Source organism: Pyrgilauda ruficollis, unplaced genomic scaffold (assembly GCF_017590135.1).
Source record: "Pyrgilauda ruficollis isolate IOZ18807 unplaced genomic scaffold, ASM1759013v1 scaffold16, whole genome shotgun sequence".
Taxonomy (NCBI): Eukaryota; Metazoa; Chordata; class Aves; order Passeriformes; family Passeridae; genus Pyrgilauda; species Pyrgilauda ruficollis.
This window is the reverse complement of record NW_024514764.1, coordinates 14,821,424-14,844,238: the sequence shown is the minus strand read 5'-3', so window position 1 is coordinate 14,844,238 and position 22,815 is coordinate 14,821,424. Positions and strand designations below refer to the sequence as shown.

General features: G+C 47.7%; 1 protein-coding gene and 1 long non-coding RNA gene across 23 annotated transcripts in view; one reads left to right on the top strand and one right to left on the bottom strand.

The window, feature by feature from the left end:
* Positions 1-15,133, bottom strand: part of MAPK8IP3 (mitogen-activated protein kinase 8 interacting protein 3) — a 70,469-nt gene extending 55,336 nt beyond the window's left edge. For all 22 annotated transcript variants that reach the window (XM_041462076.1, XM_041462074.1, XM_041462071.1 and 19 more), the window contains exon 1: positions 14,357-15,133. In XM_041462076.1, coding sequence (XP_041318010.1) covers positions 14,357-15,100 — 744 coding nt within the window. In that variant the 5' untranslated portion in view covers positions 15,101-15,133. The remainder of the gene's footprint in view (positions 1-14,356) is intronic.
* A 285-nt stretch (positions 15,134-15,418) lies between these two features.
* LOC121350620 lies at positions 15,419-18,659 on the top strand. Its single transcript, XR_005954683.1, has 3 exons — positions 15,419-15,705; positions 16,005-16,094; positions 18,375-18,659. It is a non-coding gene; the product is annotated as an uncharacterized LOC121350620 (long non-coding RNA).
* The last annotated feature ends 4,156 nt before the right edge of the window (positions 18,660-22,815 follow it).

Sequence of the window (22,815 nt, the reverse complement as noted above, 5' to 3'; positions counted from 1 at the left end):
ATGGGACAGAGAGAAACGGCAAGTGCTTCTCAGAGTGGCTTGTGAGAAATTTTAGGGATTTGGAAAGATGTGATAGCTTGTTAAGTATAAACAATTTGCAGGTAGTGTTTTTCTACTTTGTTTTCCTGTTCTTTTCAAGGACAGCGTGCAAGGAAGATGTTTTTGTTAGTTAGCCAATCAAACAGAACCTATCATATCACTCTATAAAAACTGTGCGGTTCTCTTGAATAAAGCCTTCTTTGCCTTTTCTACAATCCTGCCTCTCGCCTGCTCCTGTGTAATTCTCAGCGCAAGAGCAACATCTGGTGACCCCGACATGAGTGCTGCACCCGTCGGCCTTCGCAGAGCATGGCGGACGCCCGGGACCCCCGCCGGACCCCTCGGGGGCGCATGGCGCCCACGCAGCTTGGCCGCGTTCAGACACCCTTTGTTTCCCTGGAGAGGTAACTGCCTTTCCCCCGCGCCCTTCTCGTTGGGCTTGGTCCATGGGGCTGCCCTGACAGCTGGGACTTGCGGGTAGGGACGGACTCCCCAGGACTTGCACAGTTTGTGGATTGCTGGGGCTGGGTGCCAGTGTTTCCGAGATGGGGGACTGAGAAGAGGAGAACTGGGTTTTCTCCGTGTGGAGGCACCTCCTTTTCTGTGGGGGGTTATCAGTGCCTGATACCTCACTGATTGGCCTGCTTATGTGGGCCAGGGTTCATGAGATCCCGATGGGCATGGCCGATGCTTTTGACCTGGGCTGGTGTCAGGAACTGTGTGGTCGACTTGCGAAGAGTTTTATGGCAGGGATGATGCAATACCCCCGCTCCTGCTGTGTGCGACTTCCTGTGCATGGCCCTCCAGGACCGGGCCCGAGGTGAGGAGACAGACAGCTTGAGGGGCGCGGGTGGTGCCAGCGCTTCAGACACGCGATCGTCCAGTCACAGCTCGCCATCTGTGCGTGGTTTGGCCTCCTTGTCCCCGGCAGGACAGGCCCTTCCCTCTTAGGAGGGTGGGGCTGGGGGCTGGCTGCAACAGAAGATACACCTTTCCCCACCCCTGCTGCCAAAGAACCAGGATTCTCCCACCCGACTGATGTCCCGCCTTTCTCTGCCCCTGCTGCCAAAGTCGTGGGATTCACTGGGCCGACGGCAGCCCCGCCTTTCCCCCCCCCCCGTCTTTTGGGGGTCAGCGCTCTCCCGAACCACGGGAGCCACAGTTTCCTGCCCAGCAGCACCCCCCCGAATGGCCAGAGGGAGCAGGGTCTGCTCCCGCTTCGGCAGTTGCCAAGAGGTCACGGATCACTCCGCTGGCTTCCTCATCATCAGCCATGGAGCCTGCGCAGTTGTACTGGCCCGGCCCATCATCGATGCTGGTGGGCAGCGGCCCGCCCCAGCCAGTGTCGTGTTCCCGGCCGGTTTTCCCCTCCTTCCCCATGGCACCTGTGCAGATGGCGGCGGCTGTGACTGCGGCTTCGGCACTGTCCCTCTGAACAGTAAGTCATCCGGAGGCGGCAGTGCCTCTTTCTTCTTCCGGCACGGCGGCCGCTTCAGGTGACTTAATGTCTTTTACACCTTTGCTGGGGCAGCCTGCGGTGGCGGTGGGGCTGTCAGCTGCGACTGCACTGCACACTGCCCTGTCTCCAGCCATGGCAGTGCCGGTGGCTGGTTCGCCTGTGTCCCAGCCTGTGACTGTCCCTTTGGGTTTGCAGTCCAAAGTTTGGTTTTTCAGATCCAGACCCCTTTGCTAGTGTGCCACCCCTGGTCACTCGCTGGGCGCCCTTCACATTCTGGGGTGGGGGACTCAGACAGCAATGATGATCGGCGGCCAATCCCTCAGCAAGGGCATGCTGCAGTGGGGAAGGGCCGGCAGCAGTGGGTGGAAGCGGCATCTGCTTGTAACCTCTGGACAGTGCCTCCCTGTAGGGTGACTGTGCGCCCTAACAATCCCCGCAGCTTTTGGGATGCAGTTAAAACACGGGTCTCAGAGGCTGAGGATGAGGGTCTGTTGGGGGGGCAGGAAGGTCACAGTCTGTGGCCGGTGACGGCATGAGCGCCTCAGGGGAAGAGGCTCTGAGAGCTTGGGGGGGGCCAGGTTCTGCCCCATGGTAGTGTGCAGGCTCATCCTGTGTTCAAGGCTGTCCCGAATTCAGGGCAAACCGACAAGCACAGGGTTATTGCCTGACGAGTGAGGAGCTGCAGGGTGCGAGACATGGCCTTGGTTCAGAGGAGGGTGCAAGACATGCATGGCCAAGGTGCATGGCCTTGGTTCAGAGGAGGGTGCCTTGGTTCGGAGGAGGTCATGCAGTCTCTCCAGATCATAGCCACTGACCTGCTCTGCCCATTTGACATCAGGCATCTTGGTCAGGCGCTTTTTTGGCCTCTGCAATTTGTGATGTTTTTAACATTCTGGACCGAGGGTGCTGGAAAGGTTGCAGCGAGCAACAGGCTTCTGCCCCTGGAAGATCCTAGGCATGGGATGGGGGGGGATGCTCTGCTTGGGGAGGATGCCTACTCCCATCCTGATTTCCAGGCTACCTGGGATGCTGCTGTTCTCCAGCAGTGTCACTCTCTGGGGTTTGCGGCATTGGTGAAAACCATCAAGGTGGCCTCCCCGACGTCCGACTTTGCTGACATAAGGCAGAGGCAAGGCGAGCCTTTCATGCCATTTGTCGAGAGACTGACTACTGCTCTGGAGAAGCAGATTGAGGAGTCTGGACTCAGGGAGCCCCTTTTGAAATGCTTGGCCTAGAACCATTCAAATCCTGAATGCCAGAAGATCATAAATTCTCTTCCGGGCGATCCTTCAATGGTGGATATGGCCAAGGCATGTATGATGGTGAGTGGTGGGGATCCTGAGGTGCCCACTCTGGCAGTTACCATGCGGTCAGACCAGGTGCCCTTAGGGGGTGGACACAAGAAGAAGAATAAGGGCAAGAAGCAGCAAGATGTGCTGAAGCTGGCAGGTGCACCTTAAGGCAGGTCAGCCCAAGTTTGCCCAGTCAGCTCAGAGACAATGCCGACGGCTCTGCCGGCATGGATGTATGTACCACTGGCACAGTCATCCTAGACTCTGATGGTGAGCATACGGTTCCCTTGGACGTCCTCGGACCTCTAGAACAAGGTCTGAGTGCGTTGTTAGTGGGGAGATCTAATGTCACCCACCAAGGGATCTTTGTTCACCCAGGAGTTGTTGACTCTCCCTTGGCAGGTCTGATTTTTGCTACCATTTTCACACCCTCTCCCCCGTCACCATTCCGGCAGGGACTCGGATTGCTCACCTTGTGTTTTTTCAGTCATTTGTCCCCAGGACTGCCCCGCAGACTCATGGGACTGGTGGCTTTGGATACAAAGGACCACCACAAGCCCTCTGGTCTGCAACCATTTCCGTACAACAACATCAGATGGTGTGTACCCTGACTCTGCCGGGTGCCTGCCCACTGATGATCAAGCTGCAAGGTTTGATTGATACGGAGGTGGATGTGACTGTCGTCTTCCGCTCTGTGTGGTCTTCTATGCGGCCTCTGGACCCTGTTGGAACACCCGTGGTAGGGGTGGGGGGGTCTGGCACATACCATGATGAGCCACAGCTTGGTTCTTGTCAAGAACACGAGTGGGCAGGTGGCTGCAGTTCGACCTTATGTCATTTCGGCCCCAGTAACTCTGTGGGGGCAGGATGTGCTGGCTGCCGGGGGGGGGGGGGGGGGGTGGGGGGGGGGGGGGGGGGGGGTGCGGATTGGGGTGGATTTTTGATAGGGGTCACTGCATTGGAGGGTGAGAGGTACCTGACACTGCCTTTACAGTGGCTGGTAGACAAACACATTTGGGTTCATCAGTGGCCCCTGACAGAGGAAAAATTGCTCACCCTTCGTCAACTGGTTCAAGAACAATTGCAGCAGGGACACATTGAGCCTTCAGTGAGTCCCTGGAATACTCCCATCTTCATCATAAAAAGGAAGTCTGGGAAGTGGAGGTTGTTACAAGACCTCCAAAAAGTCAATGCAGTGATGGAAGGCATGGGGACAGTGCAGCCTGGTATTCCTCACCCACCATGATCCCTGCGGGGTGGGAGATCTTGGTCGCTGATTTGAAAGATTGTTTCTTTACAATCCCTTGGCATACAGATGACAAGCCGAAGTTTGCCTTCACAGTGCCTTCAGTCAACAATGCTGAACCTGCGCAGAGGTATCAATGGAAGGTTTTGTCACAGGGCTGTCGCAACAGCCCAATTATTTGTCAGTGGTATGTGGCTCAGGCCGTGTCCGGTTGTGCGCAATCAGTTTCCTGACGCCTGTTGTTATCATTATATGGATGACATCCTGGCGGCAGCACCCAACCGGGATGAGTTGCTGAGGATACAGGCTCAGCTGTTTGCTGCCCTGCATGCTTATGGGCTTGCGGGTGGCCCAGGAGAAGGCTCAACAGCACCGTCCCTGGAAGTATTTGGGGGTCAAAATTCTAGACCGTACCATTCAGCATCAGGAGGTGTGATTTTCAGATTCTATTCAGACCAGATGATGCCCAGAAGTTGATGGATGTTATCAGCTGGCTGCGTCCTTACTTGGGACTGACCAGAGAACAGCTGTCCACGTTGTATGATACTCTGACAGGGAACCCTGACCTGAGATCGCCTCAAGAGTTGACCCCTGCAGCACGACAGGCGCTGGAGGAGGTTCAGAGGGCTGTTTCTGCTTGTCAGGTTCACCTAATAGATCCTTCCATTGATGCCACTGTTTTTGTTACCTCCAGATTTTCATCCTATGGGTATCATTGGCCAGTGGAGCGACAAGTGGTCTGATCCCTTGCGTGTTTTGGAATGGGTCTTTTTGCCCCACCAGCCAAAGAAGACAGCGCCCTCATTGCACGAGCTGATTGCTCATTTGATAATCAAACGCCGTCAGCAGTGTTTGCAATTCATGGCTGCCGTTCCAGCGGCAATCGTTCTTTCTGTAGAGTGGGAGGATTTTGAATGGAGTCTTGCTATTAGCGCTCCTTTGCAAAGCACGGTGGAAAACTTTTCTGGGCAGATTGCTTATCATATGCCCAGTCATAAGTTGCTGCAGCTGGCAAAGAAAATGAGTTTGTCATTGCAGCCAAAGAGCAGCTGGATGCCAGTCAAAGGGCCCACTGTCTTCACTGACGGTTCTGGGAAAACAGGCAAGGCCATTGTTACCTGGAAGGATGGGTCTGGATGGCAGACACTGGAGGCCCATGTGTCAGGCTCAGCCCAACTGGTCAAATTGCAAGCCATTGCCATGGCATTCCAGGAATTTTCCCAGGTGCCTCTGAATGTGGTGACTGATTCTGCCTATGTAGCAGACATGGCCAGGCGTTTGGATTGTTTGCTCCTAAAGGAAGTCGATAATGCGGCTTTGTTTCAGTTATCGAAAGCCTTGTGGAGTGTGATTCAGGCCCAGGTCCATCCCTACTATGTCTTACACATTCGGAGTCACACCAATTTGCTGGATTTCATAGCAGAAGGTAATGCCAGGGCTGACAGGTTGGCTAACCCTGCTTGGGTAGCGCCTCAGCCTGATGTGAGTGTGCAAGCCAAAGCGTCACATGATTTTTTCCATCAAAATGCGCATACACTGCAAAAACAGTTTCATTTGACATCAACTGAGGCTCGTGACATCATCAGCTCTTGTGCTGACTGCCATGGATTTGCTGCGCCTTTGCCGGCATGGGTGAACCCCAGAGGCTTAAAGGCTTTGCAGCTTTGGCAGACAGACGTCACTCACATTGCTGAATTTGGCCGACTTAAGTATGTGCACGTGTCTATTAACACATTCTCCTCCACCATGTGGGCCTCTGCTCAGAGTGGGGAAGAGTCAGCAAGTGTTTCTCAGAGTGGCTTGTGAGAAATTTCAGGGATTTGGAAAGATGTGATAACTTGTTAAGTATAAACAATTTGCAGGTAGTGTTTTTCTACTTTGTTTTCCTGTTCTTTTCAAGGACAGTGTGCAAGGAAGACGTTTTTGTTAGTTAGCCAATCAAATAGAACCTATCATATCACTCTATAAAAACTGTGCGGTTCTCTTGAATAAAGCCTTCTTTGCCTTTTCTACAATCCTGCCTCTCGCCTGCTCCTGTGTAATTCTCGGCGCAAGAGTGACAGTGCAGCACCTCGTACCGGCTCTGACATCAGAATTCATTTCACCTAAGCTTCTCCATGCTCATCACAAGCTCTGACAGCAGGAAAAGTCCCAAATCCAGAGTGAAGTGAGCAGCTAACACAGCAGAACAAGGAGAGGATTCCTTGTAGCAATGTATCTGAACAACTTAGACTTCAGTGTGCACCAGCCATATCATCTATAACTGTTCTTATCAGTATCTTCTCAGGGCACCGTGGAATTCATCAAGGTTACTAAGACATAAACTGTGCTAAAATAAGAACGAAGAGGCTGAGAGACTGCGTACCAGGATCGCAAGAACTAGATAACAGAGGACTGTACAACACCTGCATGGTAACCAATCATGGACACTGAGAAATGGAGGCAGAGAACGAGGGAACAAGACAAAGAGCACCAATCAAGAAGTGTGATCTTAGTAGTCTGTAGAATCTATAAAAGTGTGTGTAATGTGAACAATTAACGGCTTCTGCTTGATCATATTGGTCAGTTGTTTAGGAGTCCTGGTTTACCCGCAATAATTCCTGCCAGAGCTTTGCCCAAGGAAAACGCTCCTAATGTCCAGATGTCACCGCTGCTCATCCTTCATGGCACCAGTGAGCTCTTATAAGGGTATCCAGGCAGGCTTTATTTTTTCCCAGTAAGCCACAACAGACATTCCATACAGCATCCAGTGAAACATCTCACTAGCCACTAGAAACAGCAGAGATTTAACTAACTTTAGCCAGAGGTGCGAGCACACCCACAAGTACAACTAAGCTGCACCAGAAGTTCAGAGAAAACAGGCACTTGACGTTCATATGAGTTACTCTTGTGAATGAGAGCCTCCAGAGACAGACAGCAGAGGCAGCACTTCAGCATGATGCCGGACCACAGCCCTGAAGTTGTGGCTCACAGCCCAAGGCATGTGGCTGCAGGTAGCACAGATGAGCAGCCAGACTGGCTCCAGCATCTCTCCTGCCCAAAATCAATCTACCAAGTGTCTTCCCAGCACACAAGAAATCCTCAGTCACACAGTGCTCTCCACACCAAACTCTGCCTTCCCATGGTGCTGAAAATTCGCAACAGGGCAGGAGAAACAGAGAACACAAACTGCATAAAGGGTTTTAATTTTTTTTAACTTTTTTTGATTAACCAGGCTCCCAGAGGCAGTCATACTGCACGTACACGTTACTGAGTGAATAAAACTCAATAAACAAACATCCATCGGCATTTCACTTTTTCCATTTCTTTCAGAGGGACTATACAATCCTGGCCCTGTTGAAGCTGTGGGACTTTCTCAGTAACTTGAAGAGGATCCAGTATATCACCCTAACTCATTAAACCTTCTAAAAATAACCAGGCAGAGGGAACACTAATTTGTAAGCCTCCTTCCCATCAGAACATTTTCTGTCTGTAATATTTACAAAAAGCATCAAACCCAGTTATAACAGAAAAATAATCCTTATTATTTACTCTCCTGCTTTTCATGTTTTTTATCTCAGTCTAAGCCCAGCCAATCCTCCCTAAATGCTGCACAGACATTTGATGCGCAAAGATGAAATTACAAAGTTCTGTGGATGCTAATGAGCAAATCTTCCTAAGGGCAAGGAATATTCAGAGGAATCAAATCCACAATTCTGGCCTCAGAACAGTACAGTCCCAATGACTTCTGAAAGCAGACACTACAAATACTGCTCTTTCATTATAAACATTTAACAGGAGCACAGAATCACACAACTGGTTTGGTTTGGACGGGACCTTAAAGACCATCTTGTCCCAGCACCCTGCCATGGACAGGGACACCTTCCACTAGCCCAGGTTGCTCCAAGCCTCATTCAAACCTATCCTTGAACACTTTCTGGGATGGGGAAGCCACAGCTTCTCTGGGCAACCTGAGCCAGGGCCTCCCTACCCTCACAGGGAACAATTTCTTCCCAACAGCTAATCTAACCCTTATGTCTGTCAGTTTGAATCCAAGTAGGGAACCAAAAAACCCCAAAGAAACAACCGAACAGCACAGCCTCATGGACTTTTTAAACACATCTTAAAATAACCAATACACTCTTTACAAAGCACTCTGCCACAATCCCAATGCCAAAGCTACTGAGTTTTAACACTACATCGCAAATTTGTTGACTGCATTCTTCCACTTTAGTTGTGCCAAGAGGCAAAAGAAAAATCTGGCGGTGGTGTAGGAAACCAGGTTGAGCCTGCTACTGCAGCTGTCCTTGATTTCAAAGGTTTCTCATTCCCAGGGCCAAGTGCTACCACTGCTTTTCCCTGATAGCTTCACTGCACAGAGCTCAGCTCACACCCTCACCTCAAGAATTCACAGCTTCCAACTCTAGCCTTATGGAGATGCAATAAAGACCTTCAGAAAAGAGAAATAAAAAGGACACGAGAATTCCACTGATGGTAAAGAAATTAAGTACTTTTTTTTTGGTCTCTCATCATGACAAAGAAGTGGATACACTGGAAGCAGAAACAGCCCCCAGCCCCAAGAGCTCTCAACAGCAAGGCTGACCAAAGCATTAATATTTTATTACTTTATCTCTTTTTTTTCCAGAGCCTCTATGCCTAATTTCGAAGAATAATTTCTGAATACGAACAATTGAACAGTTAATCACCTCAGTCATCTAAGAGAACTGGAATATGAAACTGAGATATATATATATATATATATATAAAATGTCACATGGATTTTTTTTTCCTGCTAGGGTCTATCCCCAGATTTTAAGTAGGATCACTGATCTGTAATAATCCAGGATTATGGCAAACAACAATGGCTCATACACTACTCTTTAGAGGGAAAATAAGTAGCACAAAATCATCCCAAGGCCAAAGAATGACTATGCCTCTGAAGAGCAGTGGTACAGCCACTGTGGATTGCTTGGCTTCCTGCTTTCCTGTCTCTTGCAAAGGAAGAAAATGACTAAAAATAGTAACATATCATCAGAAATCATCACATCACATCAGTGAGAAACCAAACAGAGATAGAAACGCACAGAGATGCAGGAATCTCATTATGTGACCTTAATTTGTGGTGGCTGACAGTGTGTGCAGTGGGGGCCCAGCAAACAGAGTGCTGGGCTTCAGTCCAGACCCGAGTGGGGGTGCAGGGCTGTGGGTGAAAGCTGCGTTGGGAGAAAACCCCTCACTTGAGGCAGCTGTGGTTTCCTTTTAGCATGGGAAGCAGGGTGAGGGAGGGTATTCTTCCCCTGACTTCATTCAAGGGAGACCCCACCTGCAGTGCTGCCTCCAGTTCAGGGGTCCTCACCACAAGGATGCAGAGCCGCTGGAGCAAGTCCAGAGGAGGCCACAGACATGCTCAAATAGCTTTCCACTGCCAGAGGGCAGGGTTAAATGGGGTATTAGGAAGAAATTTTTCCCTGTGAAGGTGGGGAGGCCCTGGCACAGGTTGCCCAGAGAAGCTGTGGTTGACTCATCCCTGGAAGTGTCCAAAGCCAGGCTGAGTGGGACTCGAAGCAACCTGGGCTAGTGGAAGATGTCCCTGCCCATGGCAGGGAGTAGGACAAGATGGGCTTTAAGGTCTCTTCCAGTCCAAACCATTCTGTGATTCTATGTTCAGCTTTTTATCCCTATAGGCGTTTATTTAGCAAAGATGAAACAGAAGAATAAGAAATTTAGTTGTCTACTTTACATCAACATTAACTTGACTTTATTACATGAGAACACTCACAGACGAAAGGCGGTACAGACATATTGAGTTTTTCTCTTGGGAAAACAAAGAGTTTAAAAATATTTAAAGCTGCTCTCCCTTACTGGTCTCAAGAGCTGAAATGGACCCTCAGCAAATAGAAAAATGGTCATTAGTCATCCCCCCCATGATAAAAATATTCCTCCATTTCCATCATGCTGTACCTAACATGAATTTTAGAGCATTTTGGCTCCTTGAGAGCAGTGTCATTTACAGGTAAAAAAGGGCTCCCTGCATTTCACCTGATTATCACTCATATTGCTCCTCAGTGCCTCGACATGGCAGACCCGTGGTCTGGGGATGCTCCAAGCAGTGCCACCCTTTCTCCTGGAAAGTGCTTGCCTTCAGCAGACCCTGTTCCAAGTGACTGCAGTCATGGTACCTGTAGAGTGAACACCTGATCCTGGCTTTCCTAACTCCAAGAAGCCATGCTAACGTACCCCAAACATCCCTGTAAAGCTTCTATGTGCATTCACACGTGCACACTCATCTTGGCATCAGTGCCCAGTGTGACGAACAATCACTGCAGAAATCAGCATTTAGGGCACACAGTGATGCTTGTCTTCAAGAAAGAAAGAATACAGAACATTAGGAAAGCAGCTTGCATAAATCAAAATGTCTCATTGAGAGTGAACCCAAATAAGGCCTGTTTTCCCCGGGGATTTCTGCAGGTATCCCTAGCCCTTTCCTCATCCCAACTCTGCACCTACATGTTCCTTGAGCAGACCCCAGAAAGGAACAGTGTGTGCATGCTGGACCCACCTGCCCCAGATCCACGTGCCTACTGTCCTGCTGCCACCAATCACTTGCATGCTGGCAACTCTGTCTATCCCTTCACCACACAGAACCTTCATCTAACCTTTCTCTTTCACTATTCACCAAAAAGACACCCCAAAAAATTTAAATAACCTTTTTATTTAACAAATACATCTGAAAGCAGCCACTAGTTTCCTGAGTTATTTGGGGCAGCTCCTAAGAGAGCAATCACAACAGCTTCATTTCCTTAAGAGATCAAGCTAAACCAAATACTTAGCCACTAAAAGTAAGTAATGTCCCATGCACCAGTGCAAATACCAGGGACACAAAGGTGATAAAGAGACTGGAGCATTTGTCACAGGAGGAGGAGCCAAGAGGGCTGGGGCTGCTGATGAAGGTTCTGGGAGACCTGACCAGTGTGCTCAAGTACCTGCTGGGAGGAAGCAAGGATGAGTGGGCCAGACTCTGCTCTGGACAGGAGGGAATTAGCACAAGGGAAACCACACAAAACTCCATCTGAACACAAGGACGTACATTTTTCCTGCGAGGGGTCAGACACTGGGACAGGTGGCCCAGAAACGCTGCAGTCTCCATCCATGGAGATGTTCAAACTCTTAAGCAGCTCCTGGACAACCTGCTCCAACTGCCCCTGACTGAGCAAGGGTGTGGGACTCAATCTCAGGAGATCAAAGACACACTAGAGGAGTCTGTGATTCCACAGACCACCACACCGCACAAGCAATAATGACCCTACGTTCACACATATGTATTCTATGTTCATATAAAACAGATGGAAGGAAACAAAACCACCAAAAATCTGGTGCAATCCCGTATCTTCAGTAGCTGGGAGGTAATGGAAAATTGCAAAATTCTGTACTAAGCCCCGTAACGACAGCAACTGACAGCACTGTCTCATACCAAGGAACTTCTATTCTAAATCCACTTGCCCAGATGTTTCTGCCATCCTATTTTAGGACAAGTGAAAAACGTGGAGTCTCTACAACCTAACCATTTAGAAGGTAAAGCATTAATTTGCTTTTGGCAAAGACTTATTTAAAAGACAACATACAGAATTGTTTTAAGACAGCAATTTTGAAAAGGAAACATTCCTTTATGGCCTTAACGAAAAGGAAGTTGTTTCTCTGTGCGTGGCAGTCGTGTGGGAACTAGATGATCTTTAAGGTCCCTTCCAACTCAAACTATTCCATGTTTCTATGATTCTGCGATTAACCTTAATTTAACAAACCATACCTGTACAGTCTGTTAGTGCACAACTGCGGCATAAAGATGAACAGCAAGGTGCAATGGCTCTGCACAGTGGTAATCAGCCAACACAATGCACATTTTAATGCCACAACAATGCCCACCTGTGGTTTCAGTTACTTTGAATTGAATAAATTAAGTAACCATAACTCAGGGTTCCTTGACAGGATATTGCAAGAGAACAGATCCATTTTTCATCTCCAACCTCTCAGTGTCAATTTAATTGTAGTAATTGGCACTCATACACAGACAGGAATCAAGACTAAGGTCAAATCCTGTTTCCAGGGGAGGATCTTCCCAGTTAGAAGTGAAGATCCCACTCAAGACCTGAGGCACAGCCCAGGAAAATGATGGTGTTGGAGAGGTGTGATGGACAGTCCCATGTCACTACGGCACTGTTTCAGAGCAGCAATGCACGCTCTTGGAAGGAAAGTTTTCTGGTTTTTGATTGTGCACAATTACCTGGTAGCCAGCAGAATTCCTTGTCATATACAGACTTTCACACCCATAACATGCAATTTACTGCAGAGTAAGCAGTGCATGGGAAACAGGCACAGACAAATAATGTACTTTGTTATATACTGAGGGAAACAGCAGCCGTGTATTCCATGTATGGCCTTGTAATAAGAGGCCTGTAGAGGCAGAATGCTCATTTATTCTCATAAGAAACACATTATCTATTCCTTTTTGATAACAAGTCTCCTTGCAGATACTTCTCCCACTTACTGTGTGTAAGGATGACAAACTATCTTCTTCATCATCATCATCACTGGCACTTTTTAAATCTCACTTTCTAAAAATATCATTGGCAAATGGTATTCTGCCACAGTTCCGAAATTTCCTTGCAGGGAATGTAACTGCCATCAGTACATTTGCTTCCACAAAACACATCCTGTATGTAGTAAGCCCAGAAGAGAAATCCACCCCAATCCAAAGATGCAAGATGATTCCAACTGGACTGTTCCAACCCCCATTGGCAATCCCATGTTTTTCCCATAAATAGTGCATTTTAAAAATTGTTTCTCAGAAGCTGCAAAATGCTGTCTCTACACAACATAAATAAACATCATGTACTCAGAATAATTTTTCGACTCCTACAAGCATTCAAAATAATTCTAGGATCATTTATTAGTCCATTAGTACATTAATAATTAGAACTTAGGACTAAAACTTTTAACTGACTGCTTTCAGTATAAGTAATGGATCACAAGTGTCCTCCCCACTGAGTTACCAAGCTTCTCACCCATGATTATTAAGCAACATGAACATGTCTATGAAAATCTCGCATCTGCTTTACACCATTTTCCAGTTCAACAACTATTTCATTACTACCTTTTATTTTATTGATTACCCCATATCAAATCAGAACTTGACTCTGAGGAAAGCAACTGAATCTTAAATCCGCTCTTCCTTAAGGACAGAAAAACCCCACTTTTGAAGAAGTTTAAAGGAGATGATGTGGTGGGGATGGACTGTTTTCAGCACCAAAGCTCCATCCCAGCTCACAGACTGTCATTCCAAGAGGCTGAACAGCAATCCCTATGGGTCCCACGCAGCCTTCAAGACTGAAGGGATGCTCTGTACTTCAGCAGGGACAGGTGCAGATACAGCAAGATAACAAGAGTGCAGATCACCTCCCCCCTGTCTTGTCTACATCCGGGTCCCTGTAACCGGAGCATTCTTCTTCCTCTCCATCAGAGGGGTTGGATTTCTCATGAGCCACTTCCAAATAACCGCACCAGCTGGGCAACCCTGCCCCCGCTCTCCCGAGAGCGCATCCATATGCTCCAGGAAATGGCAGGTGCTGACTTGGGAACGACTTTATTAAAACTCAAGACATAGTTTTGAGACAAATAAGTTTCAAAAATAAGACGTTATACTCTAAAGGCAATTCCTTGCTCCAACGAAACAGCTTGCAGCTGACATTGAGAATGCTGGATGACTACACAAATTACCCATTTTAAAAACTATTTTTTTACACCATAAATTATGCTGACCCCTTCGGATGCTGTTGGCATTGCAAACTGAATTCCTAATTCCTCAGGAATTCCACAGGATTGTAGCTATTGTGGTTCCGTTTTTTTTCCCTTCCGCTATCACGGGTAGCTCAGCCGCAGTGGCCCAGGCCCCGCGGTGCAGCGGAGGAGCCGGGCCGGGCCGGGCCGGGCCTGCCGGGGCCGGAGGAGTCCCGGGGGCAGGAGCCCCGCGCCCCCGCGGGAAGGGATGCGCCTCGCCTCGCCTCACCCGGGCCCGCCCCCGCACTCCGCTTCTAGAAGGTACCGGCGGCCGCTGCCCCGGGGCGCCCACCCCTCACAGCGCCTCCCCTCGAACCGGGCCCACCGCAGGGGCTCGGGTAGCAGGGACCCGCCAGCGGTGGCGATGGGGGCGATGGAGCGACGGTCTGTGAGAGGCGGCCGAGGCCGCATTCCTGAGCCGCCCCCGCCACCCCCTCGGCCCTCCCGGTCCCCTGCACTGGGGCCCCCGCCCGGCCGTGGCCAAAACAGTCGCGGGGCGGCGGCACTCACCTCCTCGGCCTGCTTGCGCAGCGCCTTCTCCCGCTCGTACTGCGTGAGCAGCTGCTCGTTGTCCTCCCGCAGCAGCTCCAGCTCCACCTCGTGCTCCTGGTTGTCGGTGAGCACCGAGTCCAGGTTCTCCAGCACCGTCACCACCAGTGGCATCAGCTCCTTCACCACCTCCTCATCGTAGCAGTGGATCAGTCGCTCGAACTCGCGGTAAATGCTGTTGGCAAGGCCCGAGACCCGCTCCGACATCACCGAGCCCGAGCAATAATCATCGCCCGGGTACCCCCCCACGCCGCCATCGTCTAGCTGGATCTCCAGCATCCTGCCGGCCGACTGCTCTCGGCCCCGCTCTGCTCGCCTCCGCTTCGGACCTCCGCTGACGCCGCTGCCGCCACCGGGCGCTGCCCTGCCCCGCCCCGCACGCGGCGTCACGGTCCGCGGGCACCGATCGGGGCGGAGCGCGGCGGCACCGCCCAGAGCGGCTAGATCGGGGGTGAGGTCTGCCCGTGCGGAGAGCAGGCGCGGCACCGCAGTGCTTCTGGCGCTGGAGGCAGGGGCGGCAGCGGCGGCGGCGGAGAGCCGCCTGCGCAGGACGCCGCGCCGGGAGCGAGCCCGCCCGCGGCCGGTCCCGAGCCCCGCGGCAGACAAAGCTCCGCGCAGCGGGGCTCCACGCACGGCGCGAGGGGCGCACTCCGGGCCCCACGCTGCGGCGTCACGCGCAGGGACACCGAGCAGCGGCCAGCGCATGCCCGGGTCGCGCCGCACCTCGGACACGCGCTGGCTCTGGGAGGCGCGTTAGAGACTCGTCACAGCCGCGGTACTTGTATTTCCAACATCGGGCAGCCGTAGTTGATAAAGAGAAAGGAGACAAGAACCTGTTCGGTCAGGGATGAACTGAAAGCCAGAGGGCCATATTGGCCGTCTCAAGTCTTCAAAGAAAATTCAGCACAACCACTGAATTTAATCAGTAGATTTCCCAAAGAAACAGCAGCACACACCAATTACAGGCAGAAGCTCCAGCAAATTACGGGCGGTAGGCTCCACCACCCTCAGCAGGTGTCACAGAAGTCAGAGTCTGCCACATCCTCGGCTCAGCTGAGTTTGCGCTGTAGAGTTGGAAGAAACCAGCAGGAATCATTCATCTCTGTACTGAGAACAGCCTGGCAGGAGAGAGAAATAAGGGGTCGATTTGAGAAAAGGCTCCCCACACCTTCATTTGGCTTAGAGCTCTGAAGAGTCTAATTCCAAGGTCGTGACTACCAATGACCCTAAAAGCTTCATATTGCACAAAAGGAAGGAACTTTAACCCTACCCAGAAAGCCTAATTGCAATTGGAGTATCACATCTCACTGGTAATTAAGAATTTTAAGTTTTATGAGTGTTTTGTTCTGTGTTACATCATTAGCAGCTTTTAGACAGCTACTTTTATAGCAAAAACCTATTTGTATCTTTAAAAAAGATAATTGAAAGGGAATTAATGGAATGGAACAGAATGGAACAGAATAGAATAATACTGTATGAAATAGGTGTAGCTCACTTGGAAGGGTCCTGCAATAATTGAGGCTGAGGTGTAATTAGATACGGGGTGGATCACCAGTAGATTGTGAGGCATCTGAATGTAACAACCAGATTTTCAAATGTTTCCACACAGAGCAGACCCGGCCAACTGCATCAAAGCTACTGAGCGCATAGACACAAGAAACAAATGTGAAGAAACTCCTGCTCAAAAATTTAAAACCCTGTAAGTCATCCATGTTGGGCCTTGATTCATTCTGTCTTGTATGGGAAACTTTATAGATCAAGAGTTGTACTGTTATTCACAACAAACACAAGAGTGTGCTGTATTAAATGCAAGATTGCATTTAACATATTATGAATAAAAATGTACAGGTGAACAGAGAAGCAAGGCAGGCAAAGAAAGAGGTAAGACTTATTCACTAATTCCATATTACACTGAACTTCTAATCTCCTATAATCTAGAGAGCATATAAAAACATTTATAAAGTCTTCTTGCATTTTGTCCACATACATAAGAAACTGAAACCATGGACATGACATAAACTAAAGCCTGTTGAACCACAGACACTGATGAGCTCATGGCATTACCCACTCTTCTGAAATGTGTCCTCCTTTCTACAACAGAATCCTGGTTCAGGTCCAGTGACATTGTTAAGGCTCCTGCTGAAAGACAGTGATTGCCTTAAATTGGACATTAAAAGGTACATTCCTATATTTATAGATTCATAAGTAACTTCAAGTCTAGAGATCAGTCAAGAAATGGCAGGAATTCTAGGTGCTGCCATGCATGAGAAAGAATTAAAATACCACTTCCAGATCAAAGTTGGCAAGCGAAATATTTGCTTATTCTACACTTTTGGGGTTTTATTGCATCTAGCATAGGAGTTTATCTAGGTTTCAAATTGTTATTTGCTTAGCACTAAAAGCAAACTAAAAACTGACTGTGCTATACATATGCAATTGTGTTATGGCTGTAAGGGTGCTTTGCTGAAGAGCTTGCGTTTCCAAGTAGGAAAAGTAAAGGCACAAGGAGTGAGAAATGGATAGAAACACTGAGACTATGCAAGGAAAATCAGGATTCTTTTGTAATAACTGTATGGTCTCCAATTAACTATTGGGGTTTTTTGCCTTAGACAGCTGGAACTTTTTGTTATGTTTGCCCAATTATCCAATCACAAAATAAAAGGCCAAACAGAATTAAATGTAACAATAATTTTAATAAAATTTAAATGAAATAATTGAAAAATATAAACTTGAATATATTCAATAAATTGACAATATAATTTGGTTATAATAGAATATAGTCTGGTTCGGGTAATGACGCATAAGCAAAATTACCGCGGGGTACGGAGCGCGAGGGCCTTGGGACCCCTGCCACCTCACGTACAAGCTTGCCAAGCCCAAAATTCCCCCCTTTATACTGTCTATTATCAGCATCCCCTCCTATTTTCGATTCATCACACTGGTGTCTCCACCCTCATCTTCACCTTCACCGCGCATGCGCCACCATCTTTTAGGGGGTCGCACCCCTCTTTGGGGGTCGTCCAGATGAAGGCCGCTCCTCTTCCTCAGGCGTCCTTTATTTCACCTTTGGGTTACACATGCGCACCAAGCTAATATCATATATGCCAAAACAAAAATTATACAAGCCAATATAATAAATCTTGTAAATTAACATATTTCTGATTTCCACCCAAGTTTCTCTTCTTTCAGTTAATTTTAGCAAGCTTTATCTGACTCCTTTTCCTGCCTCGAACATCTGCAGAAAATAATGGGGGGGGTGGACCCTTCCCTTCCGCTTTCCTAGCTTTTTACCTTTTTAACCATTTTGTTATCTCTAAATATTGATTACTATATCCATATTGATTACTGTTTCAATTTTATCAGCACGAATCACACCTATTTATCACATTTTCTTTGTGAAAGAATAAGTATTTTTAGGTGTCTTGGTGTGGATATTCTCAGTTCAGTCGAAGAAAGAACAGAGATAACTTCTCCCATGCTGAACCTGGGAATCTTAGAGGAAAAAATTATTATTTCTCTTTCTGTAGCCATTGTTTATAGATATGGTTCTCCATAGTTCACCAATAATGTGAGAAGTTTCTGAAACCAATCAAGTATCACTTTAGCGAGTCACATTATAAAAATGAAATAAATAGGGCAGGAGATCTTTCTCCTTTTTAATGCCTTTATTAAAAAAATATTCAGTTCAGACTGGGGAGAAACGACATGTCGCCCGCGCCGCCGCTGCTCCCAGTCGTGGAACGGAGGAGGAGGAGGATGCAGCTGTGTCCACTGGTCTGCAGGCAGAGCTGGGGCTTCCGTCCTCGAGGGAGGAGTGGGAATTCCACTTTTTCGGTTTAACATTCCAGGTCCTCTTTCTAGCTGACATCCTTCAGGTTAGGGTGAGAAGTAAAAATTATCTTAGCAGATACTGGATTAAGTTCCTCATCTTTAGACATTACTTAGGTGTCTTAATTCTATGTTGGCTCGTTATTTTTAGGTTTTTTTTCCTGGAAAATTGCAAAATTTGGTGAAATGCATTCTCGTCTGCATACCAGCTCTGATGTTACCCCCCACCGCTACCTGCAGGCTCCAGTGAAGCAGCAGGGGGGACAATTGCGCTTGATTTCTAACTATTAACAGGTAATTGAAGAAAAACTATTAACAATGGGTGATTGCAACATGAAGCTGTCAACAACAAATAGTCAAAACTTCAACAGCAACTAGCCCAACCTGTTTAACTTTGCAGCCTTAAAAAAAAATGGATAACTTTCTTACTCATAACAAAAAGACACGCTACTTTAATTAAAAGCTTTTGCCTTCTGATCCACCTGAAGACTGACGTCTTCTTTCCATCCCTGACTCAACAGCATCATCTTGGTTTGAAAGACAGGTGTCTGCCAAGGAAGGTGAGAACCTCCCTTGGAGTAGAAAATGTGACTCCCTTCCCTCCAAATTGTTATAACTCTGAAATTATGGGGCTTTCACGAAAAGATATGATAAAAGGAATAACGGTTCTTTACTAGTAGATATATGTATGTATAGCAAGGCAAACAAACATCAACAATGGCAGCAACAACAAACAGAAAACAGAAATCCAACCACAGCCTTGTCTCGGCTTCAGGCACCTTCCCCTTTGGCGCCCTTCTGCCCGCAGCCAGCAGGGGCGCTGGTGGTTCCCGGCCCGGCGGGTGCGATGCTTCCCCGCGGCTGCAGGGGGCGCTGTGGCCCGAGCTCCGCCGCTCCTGCACGCGGGGACGGCGGCTCACCTAGCGGGGCCGGGAGAAAAGGGGCTTTTTTTGCAAACCCTCAGGGGCGGCCAGTCCCAGTGCCCCTCCAGATGGACAAGTGGGCTGTAGCAGGAAACTTGGAGCACTGGCTGGAACTGAAGAGGTGGACGCCCAGGGTGACAAACAAAATGTAGCAAAAAGCTTCAGCCTTAGCAGGAGCTGCAAGAGTTGGGTGGACGCGGCATGCTGGGTTAGGGCGTAGCAAGAAAGCCCAAGTCAGCGGCAGAAAGCCGGGAGCTGGGCAGCAGCAGCTGGGCTTCTCCCTAGCAGCTGCCCACACACCCAGGAGACACACACACCCTCGGGGAGGAGGGAAGGGTTTGGGGTCCTGGGTTTTGCCTGGCGGCGCCCGAGTAGATGGTGATGGTCCTTTCCAGTCGGATCAGGTATTAGTAAGGTCCCAGTTCAATAGCTGCTCTGAGGAGCAGAGGCTCACCCACAGTAAGAAAGAAAGCAGTAATGGGCTGGACTCCACAGTGGCAGCAAATTCCCCCGCGGTAGCAGCAGCATGACTGTTGCCCCCTGATCCCGAGAGCAAGAGAAGAACCAAGCCCAGCCCCCTGACCCCCCAGCAAAAAGTCTCCAGCTATCTTTGCCCTTCCCAAGAGAAAAGCCCCTGGCTAAGTCTGCAGCCGGCTGCACGCCTTCCCCCCACCTTGGGCACTTCTTTTGTCTCTCCTAAGTGCTCATCATTATTATCTGTTAGGCAACTGATGGGAGAAAATTCCCTGAGGTGGGGGAAAAAAATTCCTAACATTAGGTTTCTACTTTGATGGCACACAACCAACGAAAATATGATCTTGTTTTTAGTACCTAGAACTCACCTTCAGTTAGTACTGAGCTGAAATTCAAGGTGTTGTTTCAACAGCAAAAGATGGACCCCAGTACCATAGGACAGTTGTGGTAGAGAAACAATTTATGTAAACTAGGTTTCATGTGAAAAACAAGAGTTCACTTTCTAGAATTTTTAAAAGTTTAATAAAGGATTAAAGAAGAATTCAGTGCTGGGGTGCTTTTGGTAAATGGCCAAAGAGCACATTGGTAGCTTAAAATCATGTTCTCTATATAGAGTTACATTGCTGGGGATACATGCATATTCATTATGTTATAGATGAGTGAATGGTTGACTCTCACAATTAAGAGGTGACCATTATATGTATGTTAAGTTTTATAAATGTATAGTTGTGTTACTGCAATGTGCTCCCCCCCCCCACCGTGTGTGTTATCATGGGATGGTCTTGGTAATCTGGGCATTTGGGAAGGTTGGCTTGTTACTACGGCAGCACCTGACCTCCACTCAGAATGTAAGAAAGTGACCTCTACCACTGGACAGCAAGGAAGGAGTTGACTGACAAGGCTCTAGGAGGGGCTAGAGATAGAAAAGGTGAAGCATTCATCTTGAAGACGACCTGACCACGTGGTAGGCAGCCACAGGAGACTTTCCAGCGCTGTTTCTGGTTTGAAAGCAAAACCAGTGAGTGACTCCAAGTCAGAAATACATTTTCTGAGAAGAGGGAAAAGAAAACCAAAATACATGCAATAATACAAAAGAAAAACCACTGACAAAGTCAGAATACAACCTGACACCCTGTTGGTCAGGGTGTTGCTTGCAGTCCAGTTGGATTGGTGGCTGCAGTCCTCCTGGAATGGCAGATGTGCTTCTGCTGGAGCAGTGATCCTGTAGAAAGGGTGTAGTCTTCCTTTGAAAACCCAGTGGAAAAGACGGCTGTTCCTCTGGGAATCCAGTGGAAAGACTGACTGTTCTGTCCCAAATCCCAGATGATATCCAGGTAGGGATGCTTAGCTCCTCCCCCCTGGGTGGAGCATCTCACAATGGGCTGTTTTCATCCTCTGAGTCATGTGTGGATCCGTCAAACAGAAATGGCTCCTGGAGGGGTTTATCTCTGAGTCATGTGGAAAGGCATTGATGAGCCCAGTAACAGAAGATAAAAAAACAATGCCCCTCCTGGTTTCATCAGCTCTTGAGGATGGGAATAGAATTCATCTTAATATTGTAACCTAGGACACGCTGGTTTTCCTTATTTAGTCCTTTTGTTGTATTTTTGCTAAGGTTGAATAAGCCTTTTAAAATTTTTAAAGTGAGCAGTTATTTCTCACAATTAGTTTATACATTATTAAACATTCCTTTGAGTTTTTGATGTTCCAGGAACTCTTGTTTGGTTTTAACCTCTGACTTGTCTGCAGGACATTCTGTAGATCAGGTCCATATATTTTATTTCTTCCTGTAGTTCTGTCCTGTTGTTTCACACTCCCTGATAGCACAGAGTCAATAAATCTTTCCTGGATGCTTATGCTGTGTTTTTTGTCATTATCTTGTCACTTGGAGAGGCCAGTCCGCAGATGTAAGAAACAGAATAATTGATTTACACCATTCTCTGAGTTAGTTACATAAAAGTATTTTAGTCTCTATTTTAACATTTTGCTAAAGCCTACGATATATTTATCACACTACTAGTCATATGAACTATACAGTGCATATGTTAAAAAATGAGCCACACTCCTGGTACACTCCCAGTACTAAAAGTGATTTCAGCATTTATTATAATAAAAAGGCCTAAAGCATGGGGTCCCGCAGGCTGCACAGGAGTGCTCCCATCAAGGATGCTGCAGCACCGGTACTGCGTCTTCTTGAACAGTGATGTCCCCGACGTTCCAGATGGAGTGGCACAGATTCACTGGGTCAGAAGCCCCTTTTTATCCTATTTTTCGTCCCTTTGGATTGGTTTCTTTTTGGATCCTTCATTTGCATGAAGGTTGAAGGCGCTTGATTGGCCCATTACAGTTCTGCCCAGGCTGGCTCATTTCACTTGAGAGGTGGTACACTTCACTTAGATGTGTTATGGTATGTTGAGTACCGTATTTCTTATAAGTACCTTTTTAACCCCTTTTACCATAACCAAATTAACAGTACACGCTTAACAATTATCAGCTATGTTACAACAGTTTCTAACCTATTTTTGACACATACATAAATTGACAGATTATACTATTTAACTACAAAGTAGTTAAAAGTATAAGTTGTACCATATCAAAATACTTGTGATGCAAAAAGTTAATCTATGAATGCGAAAAGCAGTATTATCATCTATAACATTTACAAGTGATTAGTCTTGTTTAAAAATACATGGACAGCAGTAACTACTTGTGCTTTCTCTCAGTAAGGCAGTAGTATCTGAAGGGGTGACTGACAAGCTTTAGCTCCTGGGATAGGAGTGTATAAAATCTTTTTTAAAAGGTTTATCTCTGTCTAGAATAAGAATCGATTAGTGGCATTCCTATTTAAAAGTTTAAAAGGAATATGTGATTTGGCTTCAAATTGTCAGGAAAATTAATGCTCAAACACCAGAGGTTTATGTCCAAAAATGAGACAGAGTCCCGTAACTTTACACAAATAAAGGGAGAGGTCATGGGGCATTTCCCCTGGGGTCTCTCAAATGTTTGGAGGACACAGCATCCTTTTTACCCTAATTTCCTGGCCGCATGTCCCTCTTTCTTTCCCCTTGTCTGAGGTACTTGACAGGTACACACTTTCTGAAATGCCTAATACGTAAGACCCTCTTCTAATGTATAACTCCCCTCCTTTGTCTTTTCCTTGTGTCACCCAGTGGAATTCTTTACAGAATTTATGGT